Below are 25,019 nucleotides of genomic sequence, written 5' to 3' on the forward strand. Positions count from 1 at the left end.
TGAACTAAGGGACTTATCAACCATTAAGCTTAGTTTTCTTGCCTTTTCCTTTTCTGAGTTTATCTGGAATAAACATTATAAAAAACTTGCTTAGAGTTAAACTGGCATTGTGCCAATGGTAATAATTGGAATGTTCCACACATTTGGCTTAATGGAACTCTAGAAGTCATACATTTGCAATATGCTGCAGTAGTGAGTTTGCAAATGTAAATATTACTGCATTTCCAAGTTGCTTTAGTCCCAGCAGAATCGAAAAGATGTACAGTATGTTTTCAGTATGGTATAAGATCTGGTTATTTTCTGGACTGCTTTCTGTAATTTTTTTCTGTCTATTTGATCAACTAAATTGTCAATCAGGTTGTGGGATCTAAGATATTCCTTCTTTGTTGCTCTTCCTGTTCTCTTATCTAGAATACCATTATCTTTTAGTTTTCAAAACCTAGCTTTTTATATAGAGTAGCGTTTTTCAACATTGTAAAAATTTAAGATAAGTGGACTTCAATTCCCAGAATTCCACAGCCAGCTTGCCAGACTACAGGCTGGGGAATTCCTAAACTGAAGTCTGCTCATCTTAAACTGACAAGGTTGAGAAGGCGGACTAGAGACTGAAGCAATTTGGGATTATGCCAGGTCAATAATGGGTGATTGGAATTTTGTTTATTTCCCCACGAGGCTAGTATTTCTGTATTGACTCATGTATATTTTATAACATTCACACCTCTGAATTTTTACTTTTTACTTTTTCTGGTTTAGCAGCTGTATAAATCTAAATAATAACAACTATTAAAAATGTTGAAAAGAAATTCAAATTCCACAAATTGAACTGATAGAACATTCCATATTTTGCCTTTAAGATGTCTTAAAATTAATTTGTTTGAAAATTTTGGATATATGAGCTTTTAAATATAACCTTTGATCCATCAGCGCTGCGTGTACTTTGAACTGTTCACTATTTGTGTTATGATGTGTTACAATATAGTTTGTTTCCATTGGGCAAATATTGCTAAGCAGTTGGAGTGAGGTGTGCAAGATACTGAATCGGACCCTATTTAATGATTGTTTGCAGATTCTAAAGAGCTTTAAGGAAGTTTACAGTAAAAAAAAAGTTTGCTGTCATGTATATGCTGCCCTAAAGAACAAGCTTGTAATTTGTACATCCTCCTGGACTCATGGCTACCATTAAAAGAGCAGGTGAATGCTGTAGTTAGGAAGCCTTTTTTCAGCTCTAGCAGTCTTGTCTGGAACAGGACATGTTGAGGGCAGTCACTCCATGCCTTGCCATCTCTTGATTAGATTACTATCATTTGTTTTATGTGAGACCACCTTTGAAGACCATCAAGAAATTTTACTTGCCCCCACAATGCATGTCCATGTATTCACTGATCTAGTCACATTACTTCCCTTTTACACAGCTGTTTCTGGAGCTTCACCGGCAACTGTGTTTCCAAGTACAATAACATGCTGATTGCTACCTATAAAGCCCTATATGGCTTGAGCCTGGGAATCTAAGAGACCACCTTTTACAGATAGACCCCACATGAATAGTTAAAGGATACCTGGTAAAAGTTCTCATCTACCAGAAGGTAGTCAGGAGAGGGCTTGTTAGCAGGGATTTTCTCTGATGGTTGCCATCTTTTTGAACTGTCTATTTCACAGGTATCAACCTCGCCATCTCACGTTGCCATCACATGACATTTTGCAATGTTTTTTTCCCCTTTGCGGAGTTGGGGTAGGTGTGGCCTATGTGTGATGCATCCGGCCTGCGGGCCACCAGTTTCAGACCCCTGACTCTATTCCATAAATCAAAAGTTACAATCCACTCTTATGATCTTGTAGAAGACCTGGCTTCTTAGAAGGCTTTTGGGTATTGATAGCACATCATTGACACCAAGTAGTTTTACCGTACACAGTATTGTATTCATTATTATTATGATTGTACTACATTGATAGCACATCATTGACACCAAGTAGTTTTACCGTATACAGTATTGTATTCATTATTATTATGATTGTACTATTTTATTAGTACTTCTACCCTGTCTTAAAACTATCTGGTTTGAAGCAGTAAACTAAATGAACAAACAAATAAGGGTACCAATACTTACATCTGTCAGTCTGAACATTTCATATATGTGATGTAACTAGGAACAAAGGGATGGAATTGTATATATCAGTGGGAATGTTGAGGCTGGGATGGAATGAATGATAAGACATTTGGCCACAGTGTGCATGTTAATCTGTTAAAGAAATGGTTATTTTTTATAATAGTTATTTTTTATAACTGACAATATTCTACTTAATGTTATTTCACAGAAGGTTTTACATGCTTCCATTAATGTCATTCCTATATAATCATTGCCCCAAATTTTGCACTCAGATTCAGAAATAATTATGGAATTCTTTCACTGCGCAGTTAAATTATTTTCTTTTTTGCTAACAGATGACCTTTTTTAAATGAAATCTGTTCCAGTAATAAAAGAATATTCTTGACTTTGCATTTTTAAAATGTGGCATTTGTTTTTGTCTGCTGCTAATGATAAAATGTCTTGTCCAAATTTTTTTTTGCTCAAAAGACAGATGAAATAATTAGCCCAAACTCTCTGACAGGTGAAAACATTTTGATAATGTTTATCTAAATGTTTAATGCACTGCATAAAGTGAAAATGAGCCAAACTACATTAACTTAGAACAATGCACTGTAAATGCCTAATTTATAGCAGAGATGCCAAGAACTTATTTTACTAAACATTTACAAGGTTGCCCAATATAGACTGTTCTACTCTCGGCGGGTTACAACATACACACACAATAAATTAAAAAGAAAAAAACCCCAAAGAATACTATTCAACTGCAACCAAACAAAACATAAATACAAAACGTAAAATTGTTAGTCTGCCTTGATAAAACCGCTCCACCAAACGAGCGCTGTTCCCTCGATTGCTTAACGTGGGAAGAAGACTCAAAAGCCTTGTAGAAAATTAGGCAGCAAGGTTCCCGCTCGCTTCAAGTCTTCGCTGCGTTCCCTCGACTCTCTTCATTTCTTAAGAACTTCTTCCATTCCTGAGCCTCGCCTTGAGGAAAAATTAAATCAAAAAAGGAAGTGAGCGTTGTGCGCAACTCTAGACTGCATGCTTCTATTGAACTTGAGGCGCGGTCTACGTTTCAAAGCTCGCTGCCCATTTGAGTATAGCGAGCTGTGTTAGTTCTGTGTTTCTTCGGCATCGCATTGGTCGCACGGCAGACTTTGGGAAAGCGACGGGCGGTCACTTTGGTGAGCTTGGCGGAGATGCGTCTCCCGCGGGATCGTGGAGACACACCTGACGCCGCGCAGTTCTCTAAAATGGTCGGGAGAACCAATAAAGGGAACCGCGCCTCAAGTTCAATAGAAGCATGCAGTGTAGAGTTGCGCGCAACGCTCACTTCCTTTTTTTTGATTTAGTTTAGTCCTGGGACTAAACTAAGGGTCTAGCACGTGTTCAGAAGGGTAACGTCTGAAGGGCAGTACAGAGAGTGAGAGAAGGACGCTGGACCATTTCGTTTATTCAGGATTGTATTGTATTTATTACAATGGACTGCCGGCGGTGCAGGGAAGGGAGAAGGGAGGAAATAAACCCATCGTTGTTAGTTCCCGTTTGCTAATTGCACCCTTAAAACGCTATATAAACAATACAACGAAGTTTATGAATTTGCTGTTGGTTTGGAGCGTGGGAAACGAGGGCTTTGGGGCTGTTCATATTGGGGGAGGGGGAATGCATTTGGTTCGGATAGCGGAAAATGCTGGAAGCGTGGACAAATGTGTGTGGGAACTGTTCCTGCCAAACTGCAGTTTGCTTGAAAACAATAACTTAGTTGGTTTCCTGCCTTCTTGTTCTTTAGGTTTTGTGAGTGCTTTGTGGCACTGTGACTTCCTATCCGTTGCCAAAGATGTATATGCAGGTTGAAAGTCATTCAAACACATGCCTTCACTTAAAGAGATCCCCGGGTATCAGATCTTGGTCTATCCTTGTAGGTAAGCCTGTTTCTCCCAAACATTTAAAACAAAGCTCAAGTGGACTTTTTAATGTCAATTTTTAAAAAAAGACAATTTTGACAATTTTTGCTCTCTCTTCAGGGCTGGAGACTACAGCAAACACTGTATAATTTAATATTTAAAATGCCTCTAAGTGCAAACATAACCTTGTATTTTTATATAGTTTAATCAGATATTTAAATAGTAGAATTAAATTGTAAATCAATTCCTCTCCTTTTTCTCTATAGGGATCTCCTCTTTTGGCATAGCTGCTGCTTATTATAGTGAAGGTAAATTCATTAGAAAAGATTAGTTACTGCATTTGTTGATACCTTTTAAAAAACACGTTCACATTTCTCTCTGCCATTCTTTAAATTTATTATGTTCTGACTTGTGCCTCATCTGGTGGGCTCAGGAGGAATTAGTTACAGTTCTGAACTCTGTAGTGTATATATTTCCATTTTTCCTAGACACCTCATAAGGAAGAGAGGAAGTGTGAAAGTGTTAAAAATGTTGATTCAATTAATAATTCCCCCCTTGTGTAAAATGATGAATTTTTCTAATAAAAATATAAGAGGCAAAATGCCCAATTTTTTGTTATTGTAAGAGCAAGTGTTGATGGTGTCTTTGTCTTCCTCTTCTCTCTTACAAGGCAACTTATGGTATTTGCTTCAATGGGCTCTGCCCAACAATTTCTCGATTGTTTTAGCTCTGTATATTGCCAGTTTTAAACATTATTACCAGTTGGAATGTATCAGCTTCTATCATTTTCGTATTAACATTTAGTGAGCTGCTGAAAGCATTTGTAATTGATTTTCACACTAGCTGGTCTTAAATTATTCATTCTCCTTTTAGTTTTGCTGTGATTGTTATTTATTTTTTATCTTCAGCCACATTTTAATGCCAACAAATAATTTAAACAAAGTGTAAATTAGAAATGTATTCATAATTTGAAATATTATTTTGCTCTTCAGATAGCCTGGGATGGAAACTCTTTTATCTTGTTGGCTGTCTTTTTGTAGCTGCACAAAACCTGGATGAGTGGGAAGTAAGTACTGTAATGTCTTACAAAAAAAGTTAGTTTTGTTGGCCAGAGTAAATTGGGGAAAAAAAACATTCAATAATGGAATGTGTTGCATCCAGATTAGATTGCTCTCAAACTTGTTTGATCAAGAAAGCACTTCTGGTTTGGAAAAAGGCATTTCAGTTGCTCTGGAAGTGATTCAACAAATTAGAAAGGATTGTTTCATAATTAAAACAAGGAAGAAATTGGAACAATCCAGTTTGAGATTCAGACTTTTAATATTTTTCTGAAACTGAGAGATAAAGAGTTGGGAAATATCAGATTCTGTTGATTTTACTTTTTAAGGAAAGTTTGAGACTAAGTTTATTTACATGATCCAGAGGTTTAGAGTAATATGTTATATTGACTATTTTAATTATTGACATTGTTACCGAAAAAAGTGTTTATACTTGTCTGACAACTGTGATTATTTTCCTCTCATCCAAAAATGGCTTCATAAGGTGATTTATTCATTTATTTCACACAGGAAGCTATATTTGAGAAAGATTCAGGAAAGGTTTACTTAAAATCATTCAGCCTTTACAAAAAGTTGTTGACCTTTTCAAGAGCTGGCCATGAACAAGGTAAAGCAACAAGTGTTTCTTATTATGATGCATGCTGTACAAAAACAAGATATTTACTTCATCTTGACATATGTACATATTGTAGTAAAGTATATTTAGCTGTGCTCATAACTGTGATTCTTTAACCAGTTTGCTTAGGCAGGTTAAAATTTTGCCTCTGCAAAAACTGGAAGAAAACGATAATTTCTTCAGAATCCTGCAGAGGCCAAATCCATGTTGTTACAAATTTCTGTTCAATATTGTCTTTGGTTTGAGATTAAATATTTTCATTTTCATAATAACTAGTAGGTTGTTTGTTTCCAATGGTTGCTGTGACTTCAGAGTTAGAGTTTTCCAACTACTGTTCATTTTATCCTTATGTGATGTGGCATTTTTTAGCAGAATTCGATCAAATTAGTACTTCAAAGGGGATCCCAGGAAACCTTACAGTTATCAGCTAGATAAGAATGTAGAAGAAACATCCTAGAAGAAGGCACTATCCTTTTAAGCACCCTTAGTTCAACTCTACCTGAAACAATCTTTATTTTATGCTGTGATTGCAAGAATACCAGAATGGTTGGACAATAGACAAGTAAACTCCTCTGTTTTTCACTAAGAGTTTGCTTATAGCTACTAAGACCATATTTGCTTCATATTCCATTAATCTGTGCACAAGAAAGCAGTACAATTTTACAATGCAATTGTGTAGATTGATTTATTACAGGACTTTGAAGACACTCATGTTTCCCAAATAAAAATTATCAAAATGTAATCACTGTAAGCTAGTAATAATTCTGTTATGAAAGGGCAACTACAGAAACTTACCTGCGTTCATGTTGAAAGCACCAAGGCACTTCCTAGTTGAAAGGATTAGCTGGTAGCATCACTATTGCCTGGGGAATACCCCGATAGAGGCTCCTTTCATGTCCCATTAATGTGCCCACCAAAATGGTACCTAGCTACTTGCAATTGCATGTCTTCAACTGCTAGGTCAGCGGGAGCTGGAGTGAATGATGGGAGCTCACCCCTTCACACAGAAGCACTCTGATGAATGTGGGCTTGCTAACCTCCTAACCACATAGCTACCATACTTCCCACTAGACAAACTAAATTTATGGTTAGGGTTTGAGAGATTCTTGGACTGTGTTATTGCTTTAAAAAGATTTTCACTACATGAATGATGAACTGAACTTGCCCTGAAATGTACAAATCATCATTCAAAAGTGCTGGGAGGAGAAACCTAAGTTGCAGAAAGGAAAAAAGAGTTTATGCTCGTATTTTCTAAAGAAGAATTCAGAAAGTCTGCTATCTAGGGTCAATGTTTCTTAGCTCTGTTGACCCTAAAATTAATGGGAGGCAATTGAGGGCATGCAAGGAGATCCAGATAGTTTTTGCTACTTTTTTGATTTGTACGTAGTATTGCTTGATATTATTTTACTAACAATTCGGTGTTTGCTCCTTGCAAATAGTGGTTGTTCCATTGGATGAAATACAAGCTGTGAATGTAGAAGAACTAAAGGTTCGTTACTTTGGGAAGGGGCACCTAATTGTACTGCGATTTGGTACTGGATTTTCACACCCTCTCACACAGAATGCAGTGATGGGCTGCAGAAGGTATGTATGAACTGTGTCCTTTGTGATTACCATATTTTTGGGAGTATAAGACACACTTTTTCCACCCCCAAAAGTGGGTGGAAATATCTCTGCTTCTTAAACAGTGAATGTTGCTGAAGCCCCGCCCAACTGCCACTCCCACCCTTTGGCCTTTGCCTCCCAGCAATTTGCCTCCTTGCAGCAAACAGCCTGTTTCAGTTTCAGCACAGCCTGATTAGCATAAGCAGCTGATTGTCGATTGGATCGGCTTCCAGTCAGTCAACTGTTTCAGGCTGCAGACTTTGCCCATTGCCTATTGCTGCCTCTGAGTGCCCCATTTTTGGCCTCTGCGCAACCTATTTTCTGCCCATTCTGATACCCGCCACCCAGAAGGGGTGGAAATCAAGGTGTGCAGAGGGTAGAAAATGGGATGTGGAGGCCAAAAATGGGTTGCGCTGAGGTGGCAATAGATTATTGCAATCCCTGCAACCTAAAACAGCTGATCGTCGGGAGCTGATCCAACTGACAATCAGCTGCTTGGGCTAATCAGGCTTGCTGAAACTGAAACAGGTTGTTTACTGTTTGCTACAAGAGGCAAATTGCTGGAAGGCAGAGGCAGATTTTTTTTTCTTGTTTTCCTCCCCAAAAGCTAGATGCCTCTTATACTTCAGAGCGTCTTATACTCCAAATAATACGGTAATTGTAATATGTTAGGTATCATTTAACCTAAGATTGGCAATCACATTTTCAACAATCCAATTGTCCTTTTGTTACTATTGTTCTTTTCAAATTCTTCAGTTGTGCATTAGCTTACATTTTCCGGTTAAAGATATAAAGTTATTGCAATAGCAGTTATATATATATATCCCACTTCACAGTGCTTTTCAGCCCTCTCTAAGAGGTTTAGATTCAGCCTGTTGACCCCAACAATCTGGGCCCTCATTTTACTGACCTCAGAAGGATGGAAGGCTGAGTCAACCTTGAGCTGGTAAGGATCCAACTCCTGGAGTAGTAAGCAGTGAGTTAGCCTGCAGTACTGCATTCTAATCATAGCACCACCACAGCTCATTTAAAGTTATGGCCTCTTCATGACTGCAACCTATTCCAAAATGAATTTAAGTATATTTAATTTTGAATTTTTTAAGTGTAGATGTCAGAAATGTGTCATTAATATTTTCAGTTCTCCAGTTAAAATGAGTTTAGGTTTTTAATTATGTCTGCTATAGAACATGTAGCTGATTTTAGGCACTTTTAAAAAATGTTATATACATTTTCAGAAGAAATAAAGCTACACATTTTTTAAAGTGTTTTAACAATTTTCCCACATATTTGATGTCTCTTGTTTCCTGCTAGTTAGCCATTAGATCAGTTGGTTAGCAGGAAAGGCATAGTGTTTCAGGTAAATTAATGTAATACTTCTTAATTATATATCAGGAAGATAATTGGCATCTGAAACCCATAATTTATTTTGTTTAAATAATTTTGTGATATAAGTCATTTTGAAAATAGAAACAGAAGTCATTTTGAAAATAGAAGTTAACATTAAAACCCTGTGATATTCTTTCAGACAGACATGGGAATAATAAAGGCCCAAGATTTTGTTATACATTTTAGTAAACATTTTGCCTTTAGTAGATGGATGCACAGAGTTTCATACTTTCATGACCAGCTGAAGCAGGCATTGGATTCATTCATTCTTGCCTATTACTTTTTTTCTTCCTCAGTGATGTTGAGGCTATGGCCAACCTCATTATTCTTTTCCTTGAACTGAACGAGTTACAGATTGATGAAGGCCTTGAAACGAGTAGTGGAACAGATGTTAGTGATGAAGATCAAGCAAAGGACAAATAGTTACATGAACTCTTGATACGTGGAAACCAAAAATTCTCTGAATGGTGGAAAACTTGAATCTGTTATATTCTTAAGTTCTAAAAACAACTTTTTAATTGTTAACTTCCTGTGTATAATGTTAAGCACAGAGATTTGCAACTATCAGAAAGGAGTTTAAAAGTCTTCCGTATTTTAAAGTGTCTAGACCAGGGGTGTTAAACTGGTGGCCTGTGGGCTGGATGCATCAAATGCAGGCCACGCCCACCCCAGCTCCGTGAATGGGAAAAACATCACGTGATGGCAATGTGACGTTGGTGAGTTTGACACCCGTGATCTAGATCAATGAACCTTTTAACTGAAAGATTTTCAGATGGAAATACCATTTGGACATAATTGGATGATTACCTAATACCTGATAAGTCTTGAGCCTATTTCTTTCTCCTTCTGCAATCCTTGTGATTGTTTTAAATTTCAATAAAATTTAGTCATTTTCTAAGTGTCTTAGAATAGAATCTTGTTGAATGATAATTGTCAAAAAGATATTTTTGTTCAGATATGTCGGGTTATTTGAAAAGTGTTAAGATGTTCATTGGAAAGTGGATGTGCTTTATAAAGTGGTTTTTCAGTTGTATAATTTAAAAATTATTGCGCTGTTTCATACTCAGTATTAATATTTCTTGTCATGTATTCAAATACTCTAGTATATACATTTTAATGCTTCCTTTTTAAAACAACTTGCTTTAAAAAAAAAAAAAATAACAATGGCTTAGGAAACATTACAAATTCCATTCTATAAATACTTGTTTCTTGGTGATAGGACGTTAGAAATTAAAAGTTTTTTTCTTGCATAATTAAGCAATAGATTTGTATCTACAAATGTGTGCATTTAAAAAAATAATTCACTGAAATTGATACAATAGAAAAAATATCCATCTAAATGAGATTAAAATTGGAACATTAAAATAAGAAATGATTCTGTATCAAATTGAATCTAACAGACTTGTGTCTTTGAGATGGTCAGAGAATGTGAGCTGCACAAGGAAATTTAGGCATGAGGCTGTCACCAGTTCTGGTACGTGGAACCTAATATTCATTGCTCATCTCAACTCATTACAGATGGTTATTTAGGGTCAATATTAAGATATTTTGCTGGAAGCAATCTGAGAACATCTTGGAAATGTGATTGATATCTCTGACTAGGATAAGACAGGCACTCTTCTTTTAGATAGTTCTGAAAAAAGTCGAAGTTCAACATTTATTTATAAACATCTGGGTTATAAACTAATCTCAGCCAGGCAGTTTGATTTACTGAAAAATGCTATTTAGTTAAAGTTCTTACCTGGATGACCTTAATACTTAAAATAGAAAGGAGCCTGTTTGAAGTTAAAAGTAAAGAGTTGCTTTAACAAAATTGCATATTTTCCCTGTATTAAATATCTGGCAAAGGAACAGTTGGTGCTTTATAGTAGCTGAAATCACTAAATGTTCAAATGCACAGCTTCAAGAAACTAACAGATGCACAATTACTTACCAATGTATAAACAGACTTAGTTAAATCAAAGATATTATTTTTATGTGCTCTTTCTCACACATTACAATCCCATGTAAAGTCCTCCGTTAATTCGTACAAGCCCATTTTTAAGTTGTCTGTATGTTAATCCTCACTTTTTTTTATGAATTCTTTAAAATTCTTGATTGCATGAAATAGTCCGTTTGCTATATCCTGAATGTCCACCAGTTTAATTAGAAGATGGTAGAACTTAGAGAAAAATTATACTTAACTTTTCTCACACTTCAGGGGAAATATTCTAAGCATACTAATAAGATTTACTTAAAATATGAAGTATTTGCATGATTTTTAAATTTGGAAATTTTACACTATGTATATAGCTTTACACTGTGTAGAAGCATAATAGAAAGAAGACTCGTATCTTTTATAACCTCAGACTTTCATCATAATGCCAAGCTTATTAAAATTCATCTGGACATACCCTATTATTTATTTGCTCGATTCTAGCTGAAAGTTGAGTTTCCAATGAACAAAGTCTTATATCAAAATGCTAAGACAGTTCATGTACTGCACAGTTCAGATCATCTACTGTTCCTTGAAGTCTTTGAAGGCTTGGTTGGACATTTTCTTCTATCCATTCTTCTACAGCAGTAGTGTAGAAAATCTTTTTCATGGCTGTTTGCAATTCTTCTGTTAGAACAGTCCATTTGGTCAGAAGCCTAAGAAAAAAAAATGATGCCATATGTTGAATAAAATACCTTGTGCTACAAAGAATATGCACATAGGAGAAGATATTAACATCTCTGCCTAGCCGAATTTACCTTTCATGTCCCATGAAGGACCAGCACTTTGTCAACATTCTTTTCTTAAGCCTTTCAAGTTGGCAGTTTAAATTTCCAGCTGTCATATAGTTCAAGGAAGTTCAAAAATAGATGTATTTGTTTTTATTCATCTCTCTGTCTTTAAGTGTGTTATTTATTTGATACATACACATACAGCCATATATGAGTGAATCAGTGAATAATTTACTTTTATTAATAAGGTAATAAGGGAAATATTTTGCTATTTCTGAATTTGATTGTTATCGACTATGTCAGCTGACCAAAATTTACAATAACATACATAACTATATCTGAGCTAGGGCACTAAAATCAATGAGATATATTCGTTATAACTAATAATACATGTTGCATTAATGATGCCGCCAAACCTGATTGAAACTGGATTGAATCCATAAAAAACATCACTTAAATCTCAGCATGGGACTGCATGTATTGATGGGTTTGAACATAGCCACTTGTCCCAAACTAGTTTTAAAAATGCAGACTTTGCATGAGATCACACATTTTGAATTACCTTATGGCATCTGGCTGAAAGTGATGAATCATTATGGGATGGATCTTCTTTCTTTTTCTGTGATAGGGACTAAACCAACCTGTAACATATCTAAAAATTCAGACTGATATGAACAAAAAAACAATGAGTTGAGAAAAATCACATAAGTCCATTTATTCTATTTAAAATTTAGAAGGCATTATTCAGGACCATTTAACACAATATTGATACTCTTTAAATGCCATATAACCATGATGTAATTGGTGGGTGATTTAATACACAAGAAAATGATACTATATTTTATACAGATAACAATATATACGAATATATAAGAATCAACTTGGGGGGGGGGGGTATAATTTCTCACCTGTTATTTTCCAAAAGTTCGTCTATTGAAGATTTGAGGTAAAATGCAATTTGACTCACAAGTGAGAGAATTTCATTTCCAGGGAAAGTCCCTGTGATGTCACTGTTCAAAAAAAAAAAAAAGCTGTCAGCTTTCATAATAAGTGGCTAGAATAAAACATGTTATTCATTGTTAAGTGATTAGATATTATATTGTTCATTTGATTGTGAATCACTGGGCAGCCTTTTTAAAAGGAGAATTTAAAAAATATATATATTGGGAAAGAATGAATTTCCTGAAAATACATTTAGGCCTTTTTGGATGATGCCTGAGCCTTATTCAGGTATCTATTAAATTAAGAGGATGGAAGAGGATGAACCTTGGTCTTCTCTAATCAGTAGAAAGATCAATCTTTATAGAAGGAAAACATATATAGTTATTGACTTCCTACAATTATGAACTTCAGTAGCAAAAACCTCACTTGGTACAGATGTCCTTGCCATATTTGCTTATGTCTCTGATAATAAGATGTCATTAGTATATCCTTAGAGGAAGAATGAATGAGTGCTAAATGAGTTGTTAAAGCAAAAATGGATGGCAGTTTTCTATCCAATGACAATGAACAGATTTTATCAAAGCTTCAGAAATGGAATGCACATATCTTTGTCTTCCTACTGGCTTCTTCACTGACATGGAAAGTCAGTAGGAAAGGTCACACATTGTGATCACGTGATCATGGATACAACAATGGAAATTTGAGCCAATTGCTAAGTGCCCAGATCACACTCAAATGACCGTGGGGATGCTGCAATGGTCAAAATTACAAGGTCCCAATACCATTTGTTAGCACCGTTATATCTTTGAATGGTCACTGAACAATTGACATAACCCAAAGACTACCTGTAATTTAATTAACCTTGATTGGATTGCTAAATATTTAAGACAAGGATGCCAACTTGTGGTCCTATACCTCTTTTTTCAATACCCTCAGTATCACTCCAAGATGTTATTATCCTTGGAAATCCCTTCCACGTAATTTAAAAAATGTATTATGCAGCTTTGCTTACTTCTAATTTAGGAGAAAGAATGTGTAAAACTCAGTAACTTGAGAATGGAATGTTTCAGAGAAATCTCCTCCTCAAACCATGCAATTCTGGGTGTGGTTCAACAGTTTTATGAGTTGTGATATCTCAAACCACTTCTGCTTTTGGAGGATTATTTCCAGAGAGTTGAACTGTTCCAGAAATGCCACGGTAGGGGATTTTGGCATAATTTTAAGGCAAAACAAAATGTTGTAGTTCTCTAAAATGTTCCACTCCGAAATCCTTATTTGAAGATGAGTAAGAGTAGATTTAATTTGTAATAATTCAATAATAATAAAAAACTTGGGACTTTTACCTCATGAAGCTGTCAATTTCCAAATGGGAGAGCCCTAGTAATTTTTCTACATCTTCTCTCACTTTTTCTGAATAGCCACCTTAAAGATCCAAAGAAGAGCTTTTTAAAGCATAAAATTTGGAAAAGGAAACAAAATTGGGTAGTTATCTTGTACAGCAATTACTACGGTAATGGAAAATTGAGGAATACCAAAAATGTCTCATTAGTGTTCAAACAAGCTCCTGCTACCTCATTTCATATTGGTGATAATTGCAGTAAAGGTCCTGTTCAGATGTTCCTCAGTTGGACATGTGACTATCAGTCCTCTGGATACACCTGGCCCATCCCTCTCCTGTTGCTGAAAAGATGTTGATCCTATAAACACTTTAACATTTGGGATCTGTAATATCCTTCAGATTAGATCTGTCTCTGAAGTTCTAAATAAATATATAAATAGCTTAAAATTATCTGATAATCTTTTCTATTTGATGCCATACAGGGAATATCTCAGATAGGGCTCAAATATTTAAGAGCATTATTTCCTTAGAGTTACAAACCACTTTATCACTGCCTCAAATTCCAGGCTGTTATCTCACATATTGATAAAATAATTAGTCACATAAAGTACTAAATGTAGTGAAAGAACACAGTTGCCTATTATAAGTTACAAACCTAAAAAGTATGGGTTAAAATAGAAGAGAAAAGGGTATTTCAAAAGAATGCAGAATTGTTGGTATTAGTAATCCCAAAGTTTCCTTGCAATGCTGGTATGATTTAATCTTGTGAATTATTGGAACTTTCTAGAACAATATTTTAATACATATTATCATTCCAAAAATGTGGAAGTTTATTGTTTTTAGGAAATTTGGTTATCAGGCATGGGAAATTGTTAGGAGCATTGTTTTGAGACATTAGAAAAGTAATACTATTCTGAATAGTAAAACTGGAGTCAAGATGTGTAATGTATCTATTTTTGAAATGGCATTCCACTAGTAAAGTTTTCTTTGGTACAGATTTCAAGACATTTTTCAAGGTTTTTTATTTGAAATGTTGATATTGTTTAAAACATGATACACAGAGGGTATGCCTACATTGTTCATAATTTTTGTTGTTTATTGTGTTTTTTATTTTTGCTTATTTTTGTATTTTTTATAGTTCATTGGGGTATTTTTTAAAAAAAATTGAGTGTATTTTATTAAACTTGTAATAAAATGAAATAATTTTGTATATATGTGTTTCTATTGTGAGGCTGTTAAATGGCTGTGAGAATAACTTTGGGAGACAGGAAGAACACAGAGGAAATGGGGGTGAAGAAACTTTCTCAGAAGGAACTCTTCCTAGTTCTCTTGAAAATAAAGGTGGAAAAAGGAGAAGTGTTATTAGACTTGCAAGATTCTGTTACTATAATGTTACAATGAAGTTAGTGTTAGTACTCATGGTTGTGAATTCCTGTTTGGATTACCTCAAAGAGTTGATAGATCCTAAGCATGTAGTTTAACTGATTGAAGAAAGAACCATACTGTACCATTTTTTAATGCTTGGAGACATATGGCTAAGGATGGAATTCCCACAGGCAGAAGTTCACACAAAACGGAGAAGTGATCATACCTAAAGAAGAAAATGCAGGTCTAGTGAGGCAGTATAGCAGTAGCATCTCAGATTGCAAGAACTTTAGGAAAACACTACCTCTTCAGCTGACACAAATAATACATAACACGTCTGAATCTGCTTTTCCAGTATGTCTAAGCACCTTTATGTAATACAATTATTAGGAGATGCAATATGAAAGGAAATCTCAGGCCTAAGGAAATTTGGGACTAAGGATAGTTGTGAAAATGATACAAATAGAAGATGCCAAAGATGTTTGGACTCAGTTGAGACAATCATTAAATTTAATGGAGCAAGTGGAAATTTTGTCTCAAGTGATAGTCCCAACATAATCAGTAATTTAAAGCTGTTTTTTTAAAGCTAGGACTGCATGATTATGTATGATTTAGTATGAAAAAAATGGCCAAAACCAATTTTAAGAGTGCTCTTCAAATTTTCAATTTACTAATAATGCTATAATATCTACTGATCTGTATACCATGTAGTTACCTTTGCCAGCCAGTCAGAGTGATCCCTCTTACGATACCAGCAGGACAGCTCTCAGCTACTTTTAGCCATTGTTTGTGGTTTTTAAGATGATGTCCAATGAGTGTCAAGCACTGGTTTACTCCAGTGGCTCCTTTAAAGGCACTAGCAAACCAGAATTTTGAGAAGTTACACTTCTGGTACTTTTCAATGAGACTGGCTGCATAAAAAGGAGACAGCAATGATATGGGTTGAATGAACTATTAAAAGGCAAGGGGAAATTTATGGGAAAAATTATGAAAAATTTGGGATGTTAAGGCCCTGTTCTTACAGCTGCTTTGCAATAAGTACAAACCTAATTTCAGATTAGTAATAAAATATTAAAATATAGTGATCCTATGGCTCTTCACAGAGCAGATAAACTCAGTTAAAATATAAGATCTGAATTTGCCTAATAACCTCTTTAAAAAAAAAACACCTCCCAGTATTAATTATTATTTTTATTATTACTTTTATTATTTCACCTAGGTAATACTTTTAAAACTTTTTAAATGAGTGAGGCTTTCCCTCAAAGATATTTTTTCTCTGCAGATAGGCTTATTATTAAAACATGCTTACTTTCCCTTTCCAATATCTTTTTAAGAATAATTGAACAAATTGTACCCGTTGAAATAAAACTGTAAAAAAGACCTAGAAGTAAAGAGCTAATCATTGCTTTACCTTAACATGTCAACAAATGAAATAAGCTTTCATTTCTGGCTTATATATCTTGCCCATGGGAATAATTGTGAGTTTTGTTAAGATAATAGAATGGATGTGGTTCATACATGCTAAGTCATACAGTCCACTGATTTAGCACATTGTGCAAATTCAGACTGTCAGACCTTAATCAAAATCTATAATCATGACTTGATCCATATTTTATCCCAACCAAATAAATAGCTAGCTTATAATTAGAAGCCATTAATCTTTTGGGAAAATAGCACAAAGGGTAGAAACACCAGCAAATGGGTTGTTTCTGTAGCAATATTTCTGCTGCTTCCACCTTGGTTTAATTCTATGCTGTGTGTATGTTTCTCTGTGAGTCAGAAGCACAAAGGGAATAAAGAGCAGATAAGCTTTTTTTCCATTTATGTTTAGTGTCTCTATACCCAATCAGGCCATTGCTGGTTATTGTTAAAAACTGGAGCACCAGGGGACTGTTGCTAAACAAGCATACTCTGTGTTTATTCTGGCAACATCCAGTGACCTTCCTGCCAAAATGGAGATTTAATCCCAATTTTAGCGTAACATACCAGCTGCTGAATGCAGGGCTTGGGGAAGCTATATTTACTCTGATCATCAGGACTGTGTATTTTAGTTATATTTTTTCAAGTGAAAACATCCAAGTACAAACCTTTACTCTCCACATCAAGATCAGGAGAATAATCCCAAATCATCAGCTCTATCAGTTGTGCTAACCCAGAATCTGGAAAGAAGCAGAAATGTTAATAATTGTGAAGATCAAACTTTTGTGATGTTTGTTCTCAATTTTGTGTGAACGATTCTTATTTCTGTAATTTTGAGAACAATGGCTAAGATTCTGGAAAGAAAGTTCCTGCCTTTCTCGGAATGGATTAATGAAGCCAGGAATACAGGTTAGTGAAACAAGTGATTTTAGCATTCACTCATGAAATAGAAGATGTGATGATTTAACAATGTGTTTCCTTTCTGTTTCAAATTATTTTAATTTTAAACCAGTTCTGAATAATTATGGAAAATGTGGAGGTATATGTCAAATTCTTGATCCCAATGCCAAATATGGTTTGTGAGGGCAAGACTGAAGAAGATATAATCCTCCGGCAATCTCTCAGTTCAGTATTGAATCAGAACTTTATTTTCCTCTAATTCAACAGTATCTTTAGTACTATTCTAATTCATTTCACTGAGGTATTTCTATATTTTGAAATAATTTCTATTATTTGAAGTGTTTATATAGTTTTAGGATTTTTATTTTTAAACCGTTTCCCTGTTCACAATAGACATCCTTGTCAGTGCTGATTATAATAATTATAGGCTTAAATGCCTTAATTATGTATTTTTATATGTAGGTTTCTTTAATGTTTCCAAAAGAACCTCACTTCAAACAGCATAGCAATTTGACTTTATCCATCTTTACAAAAAATATTAGCTTCAAGTGCTTACTTTTTAATGATGTTTAGATTCCAAAATAGTTGGCAGAAATAGTTACTGAAGAAAGATATCTTTTTATGAAAAATGAAAAAAGGCTTTTCCAAATGATCAAAGAGCTTCATTATGCATTTAGAATAACTATCTCCACTATGAAAGAAAGGAAAATATCTTTTATAATTATTATAATTGATCTTTCTTTTGCAAAAGTACCTCAAAATCCTTGAGAAATTATGGAATTATAATGTTTATATATATTCCCAATACAGTGCAAACAATAAAGTTTGGTTGATATTTGTGTGTCCACTGGCTCTTGTTTTCAATTTCAAGCAATACAATTATGAAATGTCATGATGTAGGTTTCTAAACAGCTACCCTTACCCAAATGTAGGATGCATGTTTGTGACCCCAAACAAAGGTAGGAGAACTGGTAGTCAGGCTACTCTGGTCAGCAGGCACTTTCACATTAAGCAAGCCTAATGGCTTATTATTTAGTGCAAACGTGACTGATGAAAAGTGACTTCTCAGAAATTATTGAGTTTGCTCCAATATTCCAAAACTACAGCTGGATTTCTCCTGAATTGACTACCTACCTCTCAGAGTTTCTTTGCTTGTTCTCCTCAGCATGTCATCCCACACAATTGGTTTCACTGTGGGATGGGTTGAGACTATGTGACTGGCCACTGCTTTCATGTGGGCTAGGCACAATTTTTCAATAGTATTTTCTTCTTGCTGAAGCCATTCCTTGGATTCTTCCCCTTCACCAAGGTAATACACCTGAAGATATAAAATAAAACTTTTTATTTTTCTTTAGGATACCTTCTATATTGCTATGTCATTTGGAAATAGGTTTTCCCAAATGATCAAAGAGCTGCTTTTTGCATTCAGAATGATTATCTTTACCATGAAAAGAAAGAAGGGAAAATTTCATAAATTACTGCTGTCCCTTCTGTCAGGTTATGTTAAAATGGACTAATAAATGTGAAAACCAGCAAAACCCAAAATTCTAAATCTGGAAAATTGATGTGGGCAAGGCAGAAAACAAAAGAAATCTGGTTTTAATACACACACCCAGGTATAAAATTATTGTACTACTTTGCACTAACAGCAGGCAATCAACCACTCTGTGGCTTCATTCTTGTTAGAAATAAATATTCTAATTTAGCAAAGCCGCATCTGGGAATCTTTAGCCATGTCATAGGGAGAAGTCAGGCTCAACTTTTAAGTGCTTAGAGGTCTGTGATTTCCCTCACTGAGAAACCTGACAAAATCCTGCAGGCATTATTAATTGTACCCCAATATTTACAAAGTAGTGAAGTTAAATAATACTGTGTTGTTTGTAAGAAAATATCTCATGATATCAGACAACTGCAGGATAGTAGCAAGGATGGATAGGCAAAATTGTTATTATTAATCTAAGTATAGGTGTAAACACAATGGAAAATACATTTTCTTCCAAATATGAAACAAATCATCATATTCAAAAGCTCTGTCCATCAATTTTGAATCAGCCCTAGTTTGGTGGAAATAAACCATGAAATTACTCTGGGTGTTGACTAAAACAAAACCCAGTGGAATTATGTCATTTTATAGGGTGACTAGAACAATGTTAGTGCGTGCTGTCCCATCTCTCTGCATGGACTTTGTGATGACCTGCTTGTCCATCTTTGTACTGACTCCCCTTTCCTTTTTCCTCTCAGAAACCTCTGCTGCCAATGTCCCAATTTGGCCTATTCCACCAGCCTATGCTTTCCCTGCTTTCCTTGAGCTGTTGCTACTGGACTTTTCCATCACCCCACCCCCATTTGTGCTTAGAAAAATACTTTTTAGTTAGTATCTGGAGCAAAGCAGCTTTTGTTTTGTGTGGACTAAAGTAACTGAAACCCAGATATTTTGTTTCAGGAAAGCAGCTATCTGAAACATATGTTTTTTGTGTTTTCATCCTTGTCTTGCAAGGAGATTTCTTCATCTTCCTTACACCAGGGTACAAGCAAACTAACAGAAAAGTAAATGACAAGTGGCTAAAAAAGAAGATATGTAAGTATAAGTTCTTGATGCATAACAAAAGCTGATCAGGATGATCCCATGGAAGTTGGCATGAAGAGAAACATCAAAATAGCCTCGAGTAGCCTCAGGGCAAGATAGGTGACAAATAAGTTTAACAAATAAACAATTTAACAGGAAAAAAAACCCACAAGGAAACATAAAGATGTGCCAATCGGCTATGATCACTGCTAAATGGCTGTGTCTTCCCTGATCAAATTCAGGCCCATGTTTCCAAACATTACCTCATCACAACCAATGTGAAACCATCGGAGATTGTCATGTAGTGCCATTACTTGCTCTATCATTGCAATAACCAATTTCAAGGAATCCTCTTTATGGGGGTTCACTGTGTTGGGGAACATTGCCACTTCCCGGAGATGGCAGAATTCTTTGTGCTTCAGAACAAACTGCAGGAGAAGTAAGAAACAGAGGCAGTAATCCATAAACCAAAAGCAAATATAGTACAGTAATCCAGAAAACTGCACAGCTAAAAATGCAGCTCTGTTTAAATAAATGTTTATAAACAATAAAACAACTCAGAATTACAAAAAATAAAATAAACAGTGAGGAAATGTCCATAACTAGGACCTGGCACTTACCTCCATGTGTCCAAATGTTTGTATTAAAGGGATAACTTCTAAATCATGTGACTTTGCCAGCTTTAAAATCTCTTTAACCTCAGAGGGACTAGAAAAAGAGAGGCATTCATTAATAAATTATGCATTTAATGCCAGGGTTTTTTTTGTTTTGTTTAGAAATCCATCTTGCATGGATGTGTTTCCTTTGCATAGTGGATCAATTGCATCTATTTTACGTATCCATACCTGCAGGAAATTTAAACAAAGTTTCTAAATATTTGATACTCTAGATTCTAAACTACTATGCAGTACAGAGCAAATAGAAGAAATAAGTACTGAATGAGGTTGATTTTGAGGGATATTCAAAAAAATATTTTGCCTCGCAGTAGTAAATTTACATCAGTTCCAATTGCTTGGTACAGCTCTATAAAACCTGGGATTTCAGTGAGACAAGAGAACCAGAGACTATGTCATCTAAGAGGACCGGCTGACTAACATACCTGTATGCATCATTTGCTTGGAGTGGCTTCAGTTCTCCATCATAAGGGTACATATCCTCATATTCAAGGAGAATACCATTTGCACCCAGGACATGGAACAATGGGAAGATCTGTTGGTTGCATAAAACATCTCAAATCTCTAGTCAGTGGTGATTTGCTACATTTACTTTTATAAGATAACAGTGACTTTAGAAAACGCCTCCCAGGTGTATTGATCACTAACCTTAGGTCTTGTGAGATAGCATGTTTTAGCTGTCTTCTTTTTTTACCTCTTTAAAAATTAAGTATCTCTTTAAAAAGCAAGTATAGAGCAGAATCTTCCTTGATGTTCTCCTTCCTTACAGAGAAACTATCAACATTAAGCACACAGTACAAAAATGGGGAAGACGCAGCTTTCTTCTTTCAAAATGCTAGAACCCAGGTTCACACATTTCAAATGAATGTGGGAGATTTAGGACTACTAGGAACAACACAATGCATGTATTTAACCTTGCAATGGAAAGATGATGGTTGGAAAACATCGTCCCAAAATGGGAGGGATTAGATAAATTCATGGAACATAATGGCTAATAGTCATGTTGGTTACATAATACAGGCAGTCCTTGATTTATGACCATTTGCTTAGTGACTGTTCACTAGTTATGACAGATCTCTCTGGAGGTTACTTATAAACTAGTTCTGACAGTCATCCCACCGTATTACCTCACTGGACTTCAAGAGTTCAGCAACTGGAATACATTTATAGCCATTTACAATGTCCTGTAGTCACATACCATGTTTTATAACATTTTTGCAGAAAACTGACATTTACTTCAGGTTTTTGGCAAAAGCACGTCCATAGCAAACTATTGGTTCACAATGACTGCAGCATTCACTTAATGACCACAGCAAAGAAGGTTGTAAAAATTTGGTTAGTCGCATGGTTGGCTCAAGTTATAACCATCATGAGTTACAACACATGATGAGCAGGGTTCATTATGATCATAATTCAAGGATTACCTGTACTACCAGTATTCAAGACAATAAATTGCTGAAGGAAACAGTTGGGAAATACTCCTATTCTGCCAGAGAAATTTGTGTGGTACTAGAAAAACAGCTAGCCTAATCCAGCACAACTCTTGAGTTCTTCCTAATGTCACTTTTCAAAACCAGTTATAGCTGTTTTAGAAGTCATTATTTCTACAGTATTATTTTCCAGGCCATTGTTCTTCTTAATTGCACAGTTAACTGAACTGTAGTAACACTGCAGCTACTCTATACAAAATAGATCTAGGAATTTTACCGTAATTGATTGACTGATGGATTATATTTATCTGCCACCAGATTCCTACTGAATTCTCCTCAGCAATTATAGAATTTATAGATTAAAGACTACTTTTTTCAGCTGGGTGAAGCTAGAAACCAATTCCTCAACTATACACATAAAGACTGTGTTACCTCTGCCAGGTATGAGACTCTGGGTGGAGCTCCCTTGAGATCCAGGTGCACCAGGTGCAATTCAAATGGAGATGAAACCATCATTATATTTTCTTCTGTCTTTGCTGTCAGCAGTACACCAAATGATATACTGGAAAAGAACAGTAGCATTACCACTTGCCTCATTTGCCCCATCATTAAATCAGATTAAAGAAAGTTGCCACAAAACAACCTTTTGTGAGTCTTTATTCTTACAGGAGGACATGATGTCAAAATAAGCCACACTCATATTTTCTTCATGGCTTTTACAAAGCAAATACCATAGGGTGACCTTCCTATTATATAAGCTGAAGCACACTTTCAATCCCTTCACCCCTAAAACATGGGTCAGAAAAAGAAATGTTAAATTAAACCTTTCAGTATATATGGTCTGAGTCTTATTGTTGACAATCACTAGCTTTTTGTTTTCTTTTTAAAACCTTGTAATATCTTATGCCTCTGACTCTCTACCTGCAAACATTCTTTTTTCAATAATGGTTTGGGAGAAGCCTGATGCTAGTAGCTTGAGAGTGTTACCACACTGATTACCCTGTCTCAAAATTACAGGGCCATTTAGTTACATAACACTCTTCACTCCAAGGATGTTTGTTCCCATAAGAGACTGAAGTTTTGAAGCTGTCCTTTCTGAAAGAAATAGTTCAACCTTCTTTAATATGCCTAATCTTTCCCATATACAGGTAGTCCTCAACTTACAACAGTTCATTTAGTGATATCAAAGCTTCAACAAAAATGATTTATGGCCATTTTTCACCCTTATGACTACTGTAGTATTCCCAAGGTCACATTCAGATACTTGGCAACTGACTCATTTTTAAGATGGTTGCAATGTCCCAGGATCATGTGATCCCCTTTTGAGACTTTTTGATAAGCAAAGTCAATGTTAAGATTCACTTAACAATTGTGTTACTAATTTATCACCTGCAGTGATTAACTTAACTTGATTAACTTAATAACTGTGTCAAGAAAAGTCATAAACTGGGAAAACTCACTTGACAGATATTTTGACAGAAATTTGGGGCTTACTTGCAGCCATAAGTCCAGAACTACCTGTATTCTTATTTCCTTCTCATCTTCAATCCATAAGCTTCATTCATCTCAAAGAGCAAATTTGTCACTTAGGTCAGTATAGGATGATATAAATTTTCCATTACAACTGAAATGCATTCTTTGAAAAAAGCCACATCACATTCAGAGTCTTCTCTCCAAGTAAAGGTTGCTACCTTATAGCTTAATTTTATGTATTAGCATTCTGTTAAAGTTTAAATGTTACTGAGTCACTTTATAATAATTTAGCAGAAAATAGATATGAGGAAAACAGTTTCACTAATATTTTAAAATTTGACATATTGCTAAATCTAAAACTTCAAGATGTTTTACAATATACAGCTGTCAATAAAAGAGGATATTTGATATTTGACTCAGGAAACTGCTTCATGCCATACACAGAACATTGATAGCTCAGCATGTCAACCTAAAGTCTCTTTGGAGTTAAAATCCTGGTGACTTCAGACACATTCATATAATTTTTTGTGGCATTATTAAACTAGTTTGCTATGAACTACTTCTACGATGTTTTCAAATTCTCAAACTTAATGTTTCTTTATGGTCTCCCATTCAAGCACTAACTAGAGATGGTCCTTCTTAATGTTTTGAGAACCAGTCAAGAACCTGGCCATGAACAAAAGGCTCAACATATCTGGAAGGCAACATGTTAACTGAAGCAGCTTACTGTTCTCTCAGCCCTATCTAGAGATGCCAGGGATCCAATCTGAGATGTTCTGCATGCAAAGTGTATCATATACACTGCTGTTATATAATATGCAATACACGACAAATTATTGGGACATATTGTGGAAAACCCTATTTAATAAATCCCTTTCTGCATACACCTGCTTTAGAATGTATTTACATTTATTTATTTATTTGATTTAAAAGCCACCAAATGCCAGAATGACTCTGGGCAACTTACCTTTAAAAAGAAAAACACTACCCACAAGGCCTACAAGAATAACCACATTCTGAAAAGAACTTAGGGATCTTTAGAAGTTATTAAAATTAAGAGCAGGTCACAAATGGGAATAATACATTCAAACAATACATTTGTCCTTAAGGACTTCACACGTTATCCATGTTAAGGTAACAGCGTGAAGTGGATATATGTATTCATTTTACAGAATTGCAGGTGACTTTCAATTCTGGGACAGCCGCAGCTCGAACTAGCAAAACCTCCACGCCCTTCTCCAAGAGCAAACTGGAGTCCTGAAATCACCCCTTCGTAAGGTCCGTACAAACAGCAGAAGGCACAGGAAAAATAACCAGAGTAAATGCAACCTCTTAGATATATTGCTCGTGGCTCAAGCCCCACCCCCTATCCTGCGATCTCCTTTTTGTTTTTTAACTCTACACCAGCTTCCGCGTAACCTTACCGCATCGGACCTCCAGCAACTGCTCACCTTTCCACCTCCCCTGGTTTGTGTTCGGCTGCTCCAGGCTGGATTGAGCATGCCTCATCGGCTTGCGTTCTCTGACATCAATTGCGTCTCCCTGAGCT

The 25,019-nt window shown here is 35.4% G+C and overlaps 2 protein-coding genes across 10 annotated transcripts; one reads left to right on the forward strand and one right to left on the reverse strand.

Moving 5' to 3' along the window:
- Nucleotides 1-2,927: 2,927 nt before the first annotated feature.
- CYBC1 (cytochrome b-245 chaperone 1) lies at nucleotides 2,928-9,554 on the forward strand. 6 transcript variants are annotated; one of them, XM_026702093.2, is made up of 7 exons: nucleotides 2,928-3,271; nucleotides 3,877-4,009; nucleotides 4,258-4,299; nucleotides 4,984-5,057; nucleotides 5,560-5,656; nucleotides 7,105-7,249; nucleotides 8,953-9,554. In XM_026702093.2, the coding sequence occupies exons 2-7, from the start codon at nucleotides 3,925-3,927 to the stop codon at nucleotides 9,077-9,079; spliced, it is 570 nt and encodes a 189-aa protein (XP_026557878.1). In that variant the 5' UTR covers nucleotides 2,928-3,271; nucleotides 3,877-3,924; the 3' UTR covers nucleotides 9,080-9,554. The 6 variants fall into 6 exon arrangements, with proteins under 6 accessions (XP_026557878.1, XP_087780897.1, XP_087780896.1 ...); XM_087924771.1 differs by having other exon boundaries at nucleotides 2,936-3,100; XM_087924770.1 differs by lacking the exon at nucleotides 2,928-3,271 and adding an exon at nucleotides 3,274-3,484.
- An 811-nt stretch (nucleotides 9,555-10,365) lies between these two features.
- HEXD (hexosaminidase D) lies at nucleotides 10,366-25,006 on the reverse strand. 4 transcript variants are annotated; one of them, XM_026702084.2, is made up of 13 exons: nucleotides 24,922-25,006; nucleotides 22,430-22,559; nucleotides 20,993-21,102; nucleotides 20,514-20,601; nucleotides 20,157-20,321; nucleotides 18,462-18,645; nucleotides 17,096-17,167; nucleotides 15,724-15,919; nucleotides 15,152-15,234; nucleotides 13,648-13,726; nucleotides 12,271-12,372; nucleotides 11,925-12,014; nucleotides 10,366-11,287 (listed from the first exon to the last, which is right to left on the reverse strand). In XM_026702084.2, exons 2-13 carry the CDS (start codon nucleotides 22,511-22,513, stop codon nucleotides 11,119-11,121), a joined length of 1,422 nt encoding a protein of 473 aa, XP_026557869.1. In that variant the 5' UTR covers nucleotides 22,514-22,559; nucleotides 24,922-25,006; the 3' UTR covers nucleotides 10,366-11,118. The 4 variants fall into 4 exon arrangements, with proteins under 4 accessions (XP_026557869.1, XP_026557868.1, XP_026557870.1 ...); XM_026702083.2 differs by having other exon boundaries at nucleotides 24,895-24,956; XM_026702085.2 differs by having other exon boundaries at nucleotides 24,438-24,956.
- Between the last annotated feature and the right edge of the window lie 13 nt (nucleotides 25,007-25,019).

This window comes from Pseudonaja textilis, chromosome 2, assembly GCF_049901715.1.
Source record: "Pseudonaja textilis isolate UNSWEBS1 chromosome 2, rPseTex1.2, whole genome shotgun sequence".
Lineage (NCBI taxonomy): Eukaryota > Metazoa > Chordata > Lepidosauria > Squamata > Elapidae > Pseudonaja > Pseudonaja textilis.